The sequence below is a fragment of the Ascaphus truei genome, chromosome 3 (genome assembly GCF_040206685.1).
Source record: "Ascaphus truei isolate aAscTru1 chromosome 3, aAscTru1.hap1, whole genome shotgun sequence".
NCBI classification, from domain to species: Eukaryota; Metazoa; Chordata; class Amphibia; order Anura; family Ascaphidae; genus Ascaphus; species Ascaphus truei.
The window spans coordinates 46,071,537-46,086,642 of NC_134485.1; the positions used below are offsets into that span (position 1 = coordinate 46,071,537).

At 40.0% G+C, this 15,106-nt stretch overlaps 1 protein-coding gene across 4 annotated transcripts in view; it reads right to left on the reverse strand.

Moving 5' to 3' along the window:
* Positions 1 to 15,106, reverse strand: part of ROBO1 (roundabout guidance receptor 1) — a 1,065,915-nt gene that overhangs the window by 115,262 nt on the left and 935,547 nt on the right. For all 4 annotated transcript variants that reach the window (XM_075593994.1, XM_075593993.1, XM_075593992.1 and 1 more), the window contains one exon: positions 348 to 468. In XM_075593994.1, coding sequence (XP_075450109.1) covers positions 348 to 468 — 121 coding nt within the window. The remainder of the gene's footprint in view (positions 1 to 347; positions 469 to 15,106) is intronic.

The following is a 15,106-nucleotide window of genomic DNA, read 5'->3' on the forward strand; positions in this document are numbered from 1 at the left end:
TTTTGCAAACAAAGTGGGAGTTTTGTGAGAGTAGCCTCTTGTTTTTCTGTAAAAACTGACAAGATTACAGACAAGTAAAAAAAAAAAGGCGGTCTCACATAACACTAGTTTTTACACAGTTTACAAATTTAATTGGCTTTTTTAAACAAATTATCACTCTTTAGATTCAAATTCCTTTTGAATCTATTTGCCCTGTATTATTAGTCTCTGTCTCTGCCCCTTTATAACAATCTTACTCTAACAGTATAAGAGCAACAAGTAGGAAAAATGGAAAGAGTGAGATCTTCGGCCCCTACCTAATGTGGTGAGCAGTGAGGCAATACCAAGAAAAAGAAAAGTTATTTTACCTAAAACAGTAAGCTCCGCTACTTCACTCTCCCTTTCTCCAACCATATTGGTTCCAACACAGACATATTTCCCAGCATCGCTTTTTCGGGTGTAGGTAATCATAAGCTTCCCTCCTCGGATCTGGAAAAAAAAAAAGTTACATTACTGCAGAGAAACTATGCACTTCGAATAGCTCAAATTCAAGCGGAAGACTGCAAGTTCCTATATCCTTTCCCTTCATCATCAATGCCGTGTGGTCAGCATATAATGGATTGGGCCTCCAGTCTTAAAATAACAGTACTTTATTGCATCACCAAAAAGAAAGTACTGTTTTTATTGATGACTGCTCTGGGTGCCCAATCCATTCCATACTGAGCACAAGATATTCATGTTTTAGTCTTTCAGAACACCAACAGTAATGATGTCAACCACTTTGGCTTCATGTTGTAGGTGAGAAGGGCTTAGCAGAAATAGTTTTAGAAAAGTACGCAGTGGCTGGTTACTATAGACTTGCAACCTCTTTTGAAGTACTATCAAAAGTGCTTGAATACAGTACAATTAATAGATAAGGATTAAAAAGCTAGCATAAAAATACATTGCACAGAATAGTGTCTGCCTCAAGTTATGACATCGGTTGCATACGTATAGGGATATTGGAAAACTGAAGTGATAACCCAAAAGGTGTAATTCCCCACCGATATGACCTATTTTGAAAGTGAGCTCCATGTAATGATCTTTATTAAAGCATATTAACAACCTTATGGGGTTTTTTTCTGGCGGTTTTTTATTTCATTTTAATTTTTATTTCAGAAGGCCCAGACCGCAGTAGAGTGGCCACACAAACCACTAATGCTGTTTATTTTCAGCACTGAGCTGTTTTTCATGCTGACAACAACGGATCGGAAATGTTCTTTGAGGTCTACTAACTATTCATTTAGGTTTTGGGCTTATTTATTTTTTACAAATAAAGTGCACTGTTGAAAAAATTTCAGTGAGCAGAAAAAAACTAGAAAGGTAAAAAGTATTGGACAGTATTGTCATTAAATCTTTTAAAAATATGAAAGGGTGACATAACTGGCCAATTTAAAGCATGTTACCATATTACCAATCATGTTCACAAAGCCAGTAGATAGCAATCAGAATGGCTACTGACATTGGCCCCTACCCAGTATGGGTTGAAGCCATCTGCCTTGCTTGGGAAGATTTCAGCTTCATTCATGTTAGGCTCATTAACAGGCAATCTAATTATTCCATTGACAATCACTAAATAAGATGGATGAGCAAATGGGTGAAAAAGGATAAAGTGTTAAGGAAGAAAAAAAAGTATAGAGTTTCACTGATGAACATAGTTTAAGCCCTCAGGGATATACTGTGTCGTGGTTGTTTTGCACTTGATATGAATAACCCTGATACTTGAATACATGGAAATCTTCAAATATGGATATGATTCAAATTTGTATGCAGCGCAAAAAATCTTCAAGATCTTGATAACAGGTCTTGGGGTTAAATTTGTAATATGTGAAGCTGTGAAAATATAAAAGCCATAGTAACATGTTTCAATATGTGCTGATCTATTGGAAAGTAAATTGCAGTAAAAAAAATTGCAATCATTTTAGACTTCAGATTAAACAATGGCTGTAGATGACAGCTATCAGGGAAGAGAATAACAATGTTACTCTGCATCAGCAGGACAGATCCAATGCCTGGTGTATTGTGCAAGATTCTTGAAGTATATGGAATAACAATGAATCATAGAACACTTAGTGTCAATTATTATTTGTTCTAAACAAAGAGATTATTGGTTGCTATAATAACAAATGTTCTTTGCAGAGATAATAGTCAGAGTTGATTATCTGCATTAACTTGATTTGGTGATACTGTCTATGACAAACTTTCTCAAGTAGTCACACAGCAAATGGTTAGAAACAAATGAGTGTGCACTCATATACTGTATCACAAGTTCCCTATTGTGTACCATCTCTCAGAAGTATACAATGTTTAAACAGTAAATATTGAGATTCTGGCCTGTTTCATAGCTCCCCACCCCTTAACTTCCCCATTTATATCTGCTGCCTTAAAAACACATCATTCTTCAGCCTGTAATAGGCACAGGCATAATATGGTAGAAGATATGCAGATTAATAAAAAAACATTTAGAAAATGTTACTTTACCCTTTTAAATAAACTAGAGATTATGATTTGGATATAAAAATATTTCAGTAAAGACTCAATTTAGTCCATCTTTACCCCCAAGTCTGTGATAAAATAAAGTATATGTTCACATAAAGAGTGGTAAGTTTATCGCAGTCACATGTATATTTGAATACTACGTAGTATACTGTAAAACAGTGCTTTCCAACCATGTTTATATTGTGCAAACCTGGCTAGAAAATATTTGTTCTGTGAACCACTAATTAATAAATTGTATAGCGTACTCATCAGTCTACTACTAATAAAACAGTTTGACTGATCCCAAGCAATATAGTTTCCTGAGCTCGAAGGGGAACGCCCCTCCGTGTGTGCAGACACAAGGAGGTTACAACGTCCCACCAAACAATGTCCTGTCGTTATGGATGCAAAGCATTGTGGGGAGTGATTTTGGAAGCTCCTGCTACAATTGACAGCTGTACCACCCATGCCATTGCACAGTTTGGGGCCTTATTAAATGTGAAGTCCCAACATGGGCTCAGGAAAGCACCATACGACTTGGAATTCACCATTCCTTTTTTTTTTTTTTTTTTTTGAGCCCCTTAGAGACACCTCACAAATCTCCTTTTGGGAATGTCTGCTGTACAACATCTTCCACTTGAAGTAGGACATACTTAATAGACCACAAGTCTCTTCTGTCTCTGCTATGCTATGTTAATTGTTTTTTAATCATTGCTCCAAGACATTTTGGGAGATACATTCAACTTGAACAGTAAAAAGAAAATGCTTTGTATGCCAGCCGGGTATTCTATAAATGCTGATTCTTGAAAACAAACCTATCATTAGTATATTGTTTCCTTCTTTCTCTATAACAAACTGACCTTACCACTGGACCACTCCTGCAAATCAGAAATATGTTTGTTTTTAATGTGTCTATTGATATTGTCTGATTTGTCAAGGATAAAGCAGATCATTTAGATAATTTCTTTGAATCTTTACCCAGGACAACTTACCCAGGGGCAGATCTAGTCACCCATGGGCCTTAGTATAAGTAACCCCCTTCCCCAACCCCCAAATCCCCCAGGACCTTAACTGTGGAACTCGTGCAACTGAGCTGCATTCGAGAGAGCCAACCGAGACGGTGATTGCGGACATTGGACCCAGCGGGTAGGGCATGCAAAGGGGATCTGCAGAGTGGGGAGTCTTTAGAAAGGCCAGAACGTTGTTCCAGCTGGTAACAAACGTTCCGGAACAGCACTCCGGCGCATAGAGGATAGGCCCCTGAAGGTGGTGGATCCAAGTGAAGCTGAACCAGCTGCACATATGGTTGTTCCACCACTGCATTCAACCAAGTAGAAAGAAAGTGTAGAACACAAAAAATGCATGAATATCAAAATCTGACCAATGAGTTTTGATATACATTTATTCTGACAATGAGCCTAAAAAAGAGCTTGTCATTATATGGTATAGGTTTTTTGTATAATGTATTTTGTAAAAAAATAAAAATAAATTTAAAACAAAATAAGAAAAGTTTTTTTGTTGATTTTTTCCCCTCCCAAAGAGTTAGTTTCCTTATTTAGACGTCCATCAGAATCCAAAACGGCAGTGGCATATTGTACATGTTTTAATTGAATTATTAAAATAAAGTAATTTGACGCATGTACAGGGGAATAACAGAAATATTTCACATATCAACTAGGGTAGAGGGAGGGCAGTCCAGTGCAAACATATTTACAGGATTTCAACATGGAGCCGTAAGTGCTAGATAGTGCTGCTGCCATCTAGAAGGTCCTATTTCATAAACTGTCTTCCTCTTGCTTAGGAAGGAACATCCAATCATTTAAGATCAATTCATTTGAGGGCGGTTTAAATCTTCCTGGGCAAGGGGAAGACTGTTTCACAGCATATGTAATAGGGGCCAGAGTCATTCAACCCTCCACCGTTGTTTCCCTTCTTGAAATACTGATCTTGGCAGTTTGGCAATGTCAAATGGCTTTGTTTTGTTAAATTATGAGGTGATATACAAGACATATTTATGCCTGTGGTCAGACATGCCACTGCATCCGGAGCATAGACAGGACAGACGGGACACAATGGAAGCTAAAATTGACCTCCGTATGGGGAGGATGGACCAAACGGCGAGGGACATGGCGGGAATGGAGAGCGACATTGATTATCTCTATTAGATTATAGATGCATAGCAGCAGGAGAGAGCAAGACGACTGACATCTGGAGATGTAAGGAAACACAAGCAACATCCCTGAAAGCGATGAAGAAATTGAGGGTATGAGCCCCGGTGATACAGGGATTGACCTGTGGTACTGTGTCATCCAGGAGCAGTTATCTGTGTCTGACCTCCAAAGCCCACCTAAAGCACCACATAAGTTAAGATGCATCATTATAAATGTTCGTGGGGATCCAATAGATGACTTTCCAGTAATACCAGGGGACACTTTGCAAGCATACTGTAAGTTACACACAGCAGGGATCAGCCATGTCGATTTGCGCAGCTAATATTAAAGCACCATGTGACTTTTGATAGTTATTCCCAGTAGTACAAACATGTGAACTTTGACAGCTCCAGGGGCGAGAAAGCTATTCCCAACAACTTGGAGAGCTATTTTACAAGAACTTGGGAAACAGTATAAATACAATGCTGCAGAATTCAAGATTCAAGACAGTGAAAGACACAATCAATGGACTTTTACGGAATCAGAGAACTGTGGGCTGGTGTAATCAGTGAATGAAACTGATGATAGAAGCATATTTTTTTTTAATAAAGCAGTTTTTAATATAGTAATTTATTTTGTTTATCTTGTTTTCCTCTTTTTTGAGGCAAATTTGGCAGGCTGATAAATATCAACACAATATTTGTGTAGGAAACATATCCAGTGATAAAGGATAATTAAGGTAATATATGCGTTTCATTCTATTGGCAATTCAGAACAGTTCTAGTAGGACCCGCATATCTGTTCCATGCAGGTTGCATAGAAAACACATGCGTAAAAATTCTATGACCCGCCAATGCATCTATTTCTTCTCGATTATTATTATGAAAAATTAACAATCTCACAATTATTTTACAAGAGAAAGAGGACAAGTGACAGCCAGAAGAAGATGTCGGTTGAAGAAGATTGTGTTATTATAAGAAGATTGTATTATTTCACAAAGTCTTTGTTATTTATCTCAAAACTGTCATTTACTCTAATAAAAAAAGTAATTCTTAAAAAAGGCTCATTTGTCATCAGAAGTATTTTTATGGGAAAAAGAGGTGGGTTGCATTGAAATGAATGGGATATTATGCAGTATCATATGAAATTAATGGGAATAAGGGCTGGGTAAAATCATATTTAGATTAGAAACACACACTAGCGACGCCTATTGTTACTGCTGAGTACTGCGGACGCCGCTAAACTTAATTTTTGTTAAATTTTTGGGGACGCGGCGCAGTTGGGGCCGCAGGGATGCAAACGAAAAAAAAATGCTGGTTAAATGTCGGGGATTTAGCCTTTGCTTTTCGCGGTAACAAAAACAGTAAGTCTGGCCACATCTGTACAGTAAACAGGATGAATAATAACACAACGGTAAGATGGAGAAAAGTGCAGGACGTGACATAGAGAGATTTAGAAAGATTTCATCAGCAATGAACATGCCAAAGTAGGTCAAAAGTAGGTATACTTTCCTTGGATGTAAGAACTCATTTACATCATTTATTTATGCACAATTTGAATCCCAAAGAGTTTTTATAGCACCAGTTTTGGGACATTGTCCTATCTATTCACCACATCTCATGCAGTGATTGGCAGTTAGTGTTTGCTCATCTCATGCAGTGATGGGCAGTTAGTGTTTGCTCATCTCATGCAGTGATGGGCAGTTAGTGTTTGCTCATCTCATGCAGTGATGGGCAGTTAATGTTTGCTCGTCTCATGCAGTGATTGGCAGTTAGTGTTTGCTCATCTCATCCAGTAATGGGCAGTTAGTGTTTGCTGATCTCCATTTCTTGGGAAAATATTAGAACCATATTTCAGATATAAATCAACAAAAATGAACTCACAATTTATGAAATCCTACTAAATCAAAAAAATACACTGAATTATCCCGGGAAATAATATTAAGAACATAAGTGAAACTGCGGTATCATCATTTTAAATCAATGTCCTTCTGTATTTTCCTTAAGATGACAGAAATAAAATTACTAATTAGTTTCATGTGAACAAAACTAAAAACAGGTTCTCTAGGGAGTAACCAAATTATTGACTTAACCCAGTTTTGACTCAAATGATTCATGGGACATATGTTAATCACTGCAGGGTTATTGTTTGTTTTTTGCTATTTCTATAAGGGAAACTAATTAAAACTGAGTAGTGTTTAAAGTGATGAGATGGATCAAATGCTATTATTTACATTTAATTTGTAAATTCTATTTGTTTAGGTTAAATGAATAGCAAATATAACTATTTTTAAATGTAATGTAAGAAAAACCCTAAAACATCTTAAATAATTTAACGCAGTCCTGTGTAGCCCATTCTGACATCTTAACAGAAGAGAGCAAGTTTCTATTAAGAACATTTTAGAATGTGCATGCAGGGCCGCTGATAGGGGGAACAGCTAGGACTGCTGTCCCGGGCCCGGTGTGTTAGGTGGCCCAGCCCCGAGCCTGCACATTAATTCCCGGTGGGGCCTTGAGATGCAACAAGAAGCACAGAGGGGAAATCCCTGCCTCTGCAGAGCCTTCATATGTTGGTGGGGCCTGGGTCAGGGGGCAAGGTCTCAAGTAGAGCAGCGTGGGGCTGGAGCTGCAGCCTGAAAGACAGGCTGAGAAAGGTGAGAGGGAGGGAAGGAGTTAAATCAGGGTGGTAAAAACAGACATGAAATGGAAGGAGAGAGAGAGGCATGAGAGAGAGGCATGAGAGAGAGAGAGATAGAGAGAGGCATGAGAGAGAGAGAGAGTTATGAGAGCAACACAAGAGAGGCGCGAGAGAGGCGCAAGAGAGGCATGAGGGAGAGAGAGAGGCATGAGGGGGAGGGAGAGAGAGGCATGAGGGGGGAAGAGAGAGGCATGAGAGGGAGAAAGGATTGAGAAATGGGAAGGAAAAGAGAAAACGTTGTAAAAAGATAGGTCAGATTGTTAGAGAGGATGACAGGGGAAATACTTTGGGGATTAAATAAAGACATGCTAGAGGGGGAGGAGAGAGACATGCTGGGAGGGATAGGAGAAAGACATGCTGGGGGGGAGAGGAGAGAGACATGCTGGAGGGAGGAAGAAGAGAGAGACATGCTGGAGGGGGAGAGGAGAGAAAGACATGTGGGGGAAAGAAGAGAAATACATGAGGGGAGAGCAGAGACACAGAAGGGGAAAAGATGAATGACAAAGGATGTAAGAGAGAGACACTAGGGGGAGAAGGGGAGAGAAAGATACTACAGGGAAAAGGAGAAAGACACACGGGGGAAGGGGGTACAAAGAGACATGATGGGGCAAAGTAGACCGAATGTGATTGTTCTAACATTTGCAGGGCCCCCATTCTTCAAGTTTTTCCTGGGACCCCAAAATTCTGTTGGCGCTCCTGTGTCCATGATTGATTTACATACAAAATACAAAAACAAACGAAGCAGAGTGACTTCTCAAATAGCCTTGAAGGAAAAAAAGAATCTTAAATGGTGCTATGCCATAAGACTCCTCCCTGCACTCAAAGACACCTTGCAACCCATTCACTTAGGGTGAACTTGCAAAAAACACTGCTTAGTACACATGGCCCTGTACACCATATTCCTTTCAAGTTATTTGGAGAAGTAAAATAGGAAAAAGGAAATAGCCAACAAAAAGCTAAATTTCTCAGGCCCCAGAGCGGTAAAGCTCCAGGGAACGCTATGGTCCTAAATTGGGGTGAGGTGGGGTATAAAGTGGAGGATCTCCTGCTTTAAGTACCTGAGTATTATTAAGCTGCACCTACAAGTTACTGTATATCAAACCCTAACTTTATTTAATCTGTCTGTGACTAGGGGGCTATGCACTAAGCGTTCATAAAAAACATCGCCGGTTAATTTAAATCGCCGTTTTTTTGAGCATTGCTATCATGGTATTCAGAAAGCCTCGATTACCTGTGATAGCAACATTCCCAAAACGGGTGAGTAGCTAGCGCGTGAAGATCGCCTCCCTGAAAAGGCCTTACTCTGCGATTCCTTTCAGCTGCAGAGAGAGCTGCTCAGAGAGAGCCACCTCTCCCTATGCAAATCTCGCCCAAAATGGCCCGTGGATGTCTATGGGCCCTCGGGTGGACCCAGCGGGTGTCTGGGGGTCCTCAGGTGGTCCCCACGGGTGCCTGTGGGCCCTCAAATTGTCCCCGCAGGTGTCTGGCGGTCCTCAGGTGGTCCCCGTGGATGTCTGTGGGCCCTCAGGTGGTCCCTACAGGTGTCCCATGGTCCTCAGGTGGCCTCCGTGGGTGTCTGGGTCCCTCAGGTGGTCCCCGCTGGTTGTCCCCGCGGGTGTCCGGGGGTCCTCAGGTGGTCCCTGCATGTGTCTGGGGGCACATGGGTCCCTGCTGGCCTGTAGTACCAATCACATGTCCCAAATTTTTTTACCAATATATTTATATAAATACACCCCTACATATACAGTACTGTAATGGGCAAAATTACTATTATCCAGATATCAACCCCCACCACTGGAATGTTAATGAGCCAAGAGGACACAAATATCTTTTTGTTCACAGCTGCAGCAGATTCAATCTCAACCACCCCAGTGTACATCTGTGTTGCCCCAAAGGGGACAGCCTTTGGCGCAGCCAAAGGGCAGCCAAAGGCTGCCGTTCGCTGATGTTCGGTGATGTTAAAGCTGCTCTATTTCAATCTGCAACTCATAAGCCCTTTATCCCTTGTACCCCATTTTCCAACTCTATCTATGCATGAAATGTCTGTGAATTCACTGTATAACCCTGTTCTTTTAATGTAACCATGTACTTTTTATAACTCTGTGCCCAGGACATAATTGAAAATGAGAGGTAACTCTCAATGTATTACTTCCTGGTAAAACATTTTTATAAATAAATAAAATATAAATATGGATAATAGCTAATTTGCTCATTATTACATCAAACAGTAAATTAGCCTGCCAGCATAAATAAAGTAAATACACCTTTCTACTTACCCCTGCCATCATGAAGGGTGTCCTCGTTAGCATAGCACAGGGCCATGTCCTCCGTTGACAGAAAGAATACAAGAACAAAAACAATCTAATGGCCCCTAAACCCTTATTCACCTTAGCGGTTAATAACCTCTATAGTAGTTAAGGGGTTAACCAACCTTCCTCCGCTACCCACCCGGGAGGTCTAAGCACCCACTTCGGGACCACTATACCCACCCTGTACCCATTGATTGACATAGTGGTACATCATACCCAATAGCCAAAGCATTTTTTGGGCAAATGCTTTTTTCTATTGATTGTTTTATTATAGTTTTCTGTTTATTGTTTGGCTTACATTGTTTGTAATTTGGATGGCTTATTTTTATTTAATTTTCCAATGGATTAGCATTTTTAGCATTTGTGTTGCCTAGTGGTTTAATTAATTAATTAATTAATTAATTAATTGATTTGTTGGGTAGTGTTTAAAATGAATTAATTGTTTGGTTGGCTAGTGCTTTTATTTATTTAATTGTTTGATTGTCTAGTGCTTGTATTTATTTAATTGGTTTGCTAATGCTTTTATTTATTGTATTGGGCTGTTTAGATGCTTGTGAATATGTTTTATTATTGTGTATTTGTGGCCTTCATGGTTTGTTATTAGGGTGAACATTGAGTGCCATAGTGGCTTATCATGCCCAACTCTGACCCAGCTTACGTACGACCATCCTGATCACTACAACCCTGACCGTGGCTACCCTCACAGCGACAACTCTCCACTCTCCTATCCAGACCTTGGCAAAGTACCCCAATGATCCGCTTCTGTCCAATCCAGACCTGGCAAGTATAACGACTATTCTACCTTCCATACTCCTGACCAAGCTAGGCAGACTAATCTACATCCTAGGCACAGCCGCGTGGCTGTGGGTTGGCGTTTCTCAATTCACTACCTCAGCACCGCGGTCACGCTTCGTTTGGGGTGAGCTACGCATTACAATATATACACACACACACACACATATATATATATATATATATATATATATAGTGATCTTAGTGTAACAGTGTTTCTCCCCCGTCCCCCAATCGCAGATCAGGCCAATTACTGGGTGTTTGTGATGCATACCTACTGGTAACAGGAGGGCTGAGTCATCCGCAGTAACTTTGGGACTTCAAGAACAGGCTTCTGGAGTCAATACCCTACGATATACTTAGCAGTACAGCGCCTCCATCTGCCGTAGGTTCCAGGGTTATGGAGGCGATCTCCCATGGTAGAATCGTAACTCTCCCCCAAGTTAGATCACACACCAGGCAGGAGGTATATTGCAAAACAGGAACGGGTTTATTACTACTCTTAGTGCAGTAAGGTACAGGTACTCAGCAGTCACCTGCCGGAACACAGTCTCGTATATAGCTCTCAGGTATCACCGGAGATAGTCCCTGGACCGTCACTACGAGCGTAGGGCACCCGCAGCCATCCTAGCTCTTCCCCACCTCCCTTGCGGAGGCAGAGGTATACTCTACTCCTCCCCGGAAGGAAGAGCACATTGGAAGGCCCCAATCTCAGGCTCCCAGTCGTGACCTGCCTTCCTCATGGGGAAGGAACAACCAACAACTTTAGGGCAGTCCTGCCCTTAAGTACAGCCAGAGGGCAGGCATCCCGTTGCCCCAGCCACAACAGGCTATGCCACCCCTTGCTGTCACTCAAGCACAGCACCAAGGACAAAGGGGGAAAACCCATAATAACTACTGGCTGACCTGTAAATACCAGGGTTTACTGCCAGCCCATTGGGTAGATTTAGTAACCAGGGGGTACCCCGTTACACTAGTATGTATGATCAATGAAACAATCAAACTAAGGTACAGTAGACACCCATGCATAAATAAACTGAATGAATTATAATCAGTGGTTGACAAATCACCAAAAAATCTACTCGCCACACAAAAAAATCTACTCGCCACCTAGTACCAAACGTGTGCTGCTTGGGCCAATATTTACTCGCCCGGGGGTTAAATCCACTCGCCCGGGGCGAGCAAATGTATAGATTTGTTGAACACTGATTATAATGATTTGTTAATAGGTTAAAACATTGTTTAATAACGTGGCATCATATAAGTGATATATATATATATATATATATATATATATATATATATATATATATATATATATATATATATATATATATATATATATATAGAGAGAGAGAGAGAGAGAGAGAGAGAGAGATAAGTGGGAGTGGGTAAATAAGAAACTGACTGTGAATCTTGTTTCCCCAATAATAAAGTAAATAGATTTATCCAATCCCACTGCATGTCTAATGAACATGTAGTAAAACAAAGAGCATAACAATGGAGAGATAAAGCAGAGATCTGGGAAGTGAACACCATCTTAAACTTTAGCTTACATAAGTTAACAAATATTGCCTGGACATTTTTCAAAAATAATTTAACACAGAATCTACTCAACTGTTGTTGTTTTTAAAATGGACTAATTAACTAATTTCAACGTGTTGAATAGAACACTGGCAATTTGGTTCTGCTTGCAACTGCTACTTTAAAGCACACTAGCCCAATTAACACAATGTAAAGCTAACGGACTTCAAACAACTAATGAGGTGATGAAGTTTAAATAAAAATGGAAGAGTCTATAATAAATTTACAATTCAGGCAATACCATAGATGCTTAAATTAAGTGTTTATATTAGGCAGAACTGTCAAACAATTAATTAACAACAGAATGTTGCTATGAGAACTGTCCTCCAAGATCAATGCAGCTAATTGGACTTTAAACTAAACTATGAGGAAAAATAGTTAGTGTCCTGTATGTCTTTTAGTAGAATCAAAACAATTGTGAACAATTGGTTTGAAGTTTACCATCTCATGATCAGTAGTAGATGAACTTAAACTGAACTTGCTGTCTGGTATGTCTACATTTCTCTGCCCTTAAGCATGTTAGTTGATTTAAATGGTTTGATACACAGGAAGCCTTTCAAAAATCATTCACCCCAATGGTATTCATGCACCTCTAAGGTTATCATCCAAAAGCAAGTGAAGCTAATTATCTGCCACACACATAATTTATCTACAATGAAGAACAGTGGGCAAACTATGCTTGACCAAGATGACATTAAAAGGCATGTCTGTTCCTTTCTTCTGCATGCAAACACCTTAGAAATGTTTAAATCAGCACATAATTGATCACAACTGAATTTAAGGTACTTGTTGGATTTGATCACTTCGATGAGCCTACAAAATGTTTTCATTCTCACAAATAATTATTTTACATTGAACATGGGTCAGTTTAAAGTTTTAGTATTGGTCCTGGAGAAGTACGGGTTGTTGAGATGCCTTTTTGGGAACCACATACGTGTTCCCCTTCTGATTTCTTAGGTCAGTTAAATGTTGGTGCTTGTCTCACTAACAATGTGCCAAAGAGTATTAGAAACATGAGGACCTGTCTGATAGCCATCAACATTTTGCCACTAGCACCATTTTACATAATATAGCATTACTTACACTTATTAGTATATTCATGCATAAGGGTTTCTGCTTTTCCGTGGCCCAGAAAAGGCCTTGGTATGAAGATTTACATTTACAGTAATAAAATAAAAACAAAAGGGAGTATGCTGCATTTAGTCAATAGCTATATAATGCAAAAACCAAGGCCAGTCATAAGGTCTCAGATTTGGAAAGCATTACATGTGTCATGATGTCTAATACAGCACAGGGATGTTGCCATGCTCTAACAAAGCGGTGCGTAAACTGAGGGGCGCTAGATTTTCTGGGGGGGCGGGGTAGTTATAGAGGTCCTGTACTCTCCCCCTCGGCATTTAAATGAAATGCCAGGGGCCACCCAAGGCCTCTATAACCCACTTACCTTCCCTACTAGCAATGCATGATGGCACATTACCATGGCAACGTGATGTCACATGACGCCGTGGTCGAGCAGGGGGAGAGGGGACGCGAGGCGCCGAGGAGAGCAGACATGGGTACACATGGGGAAAAGTCTGTGCACCCCTGCTCTAACTCAAGGTTGGCCAACTCCATTCCTCAAGGGTCACCAACAGGTCAGGTTTTATGGATATCCCTGCTACAGCACAGGTGGCTAAGTTCTTGACTGAGCTACTGATTGAGCCACCTGTGCTGAAGCAGGGAAATCCATAACACCTGACTTGTTGGTGGCCTTGGAGGCCTGGAGCTGGCCACCCATGAGTTAGAGCAGGGGTGTGCAAACGTTTCCCCATGCGTACCCCTGTCTGCTCTAACTGGTAAAGAAAACAAAGACTGACATCTCATCATAGACAAAGTGTGTATGTTCTCCTACCCTAAAATTCTTCTTTGCCCTCACCACATCAGTCATTCCCTGTCCTTCTCATCTTATTTATTTTTTTGCTGGCGTTACATGGGGTGTCAATGAGTAACAGAGAATACTCCTAGCAATACCTTTAGGATTTGTGAAGTAGGAGTAAGTCAAAACAAGTAAGTGAAACTTCCTTCAATCACTCACAAACTCAGTCGCAGAGATGGCAAGGCATTATCGCAGAAATAAAAGGTGAGGTGTGCTGCATATTTTTTATGTGCATCAATATGACAATATAAACAAAAAGTTAAGTATCCCAGTATATCGGACAAAACAAACAGAAAGATTCCCTCATGAATGCACTCAAAACGATAAAGTATGGATACTGAGGTATAAATAATTTTTTTTATTAAATATCAATAATAAAAAATTAATTTTACAGAGGGGCGTGGTAAGAGGGTCCAGAACCACCCCCTAATCATATACCAAAAGAAACTTCCACCTAGAACTAATGAGGAAGGAAACCTAAGGGAACACGTGTATGTATATTACCTTATGGTATATAAGCTATAGTACATAAATATTAATTCCAGAGGAATAAGTAACTGCATAAAGTATGGCAGTACTATTTTCAAAAAAAATGGTAGGGTACTGTGATGACCTCTACCAGTACGGGGTCCAGAGGAATATAATCAATAGCAAAAAATAAATACCAAAATGGCCAACCTAAAATACAAAACTAGTGTAACGTAATAGTGTAAATGTATAACAACGTATGGTCACAACACAAACACACACCGGTGAACAATAATCACCTACATAAATGTTAGCCGCATAATCCATATATAAATGAAAAAGCATAATAAGAGGATGGGATCCTATAAAGGGCTAGCATATATTATGCATTTGTAAAGCCCAGAGGCACGGTTGAAAGACCGTATCCAGTTACAGCCTCCTAAACCACATCAACAGTATACATTTAGAAAGTATATAAATGGTGAATAATATGTACTGAGTAATATGGTAGGATCACCACAGAGAAATGACAGAAGATAATAAGTATCGCTGTATAATCCTCAAAGTAAGGGCAAACACTTAATTAGTATGTATAGTAAAGTGTAAAAACACATGTTGGTGATAGGTGAATGCATTAGTATCGTGGCACCCACAGTATATATAGTGACCAGAGTATAGACTATTAGAAATCACGC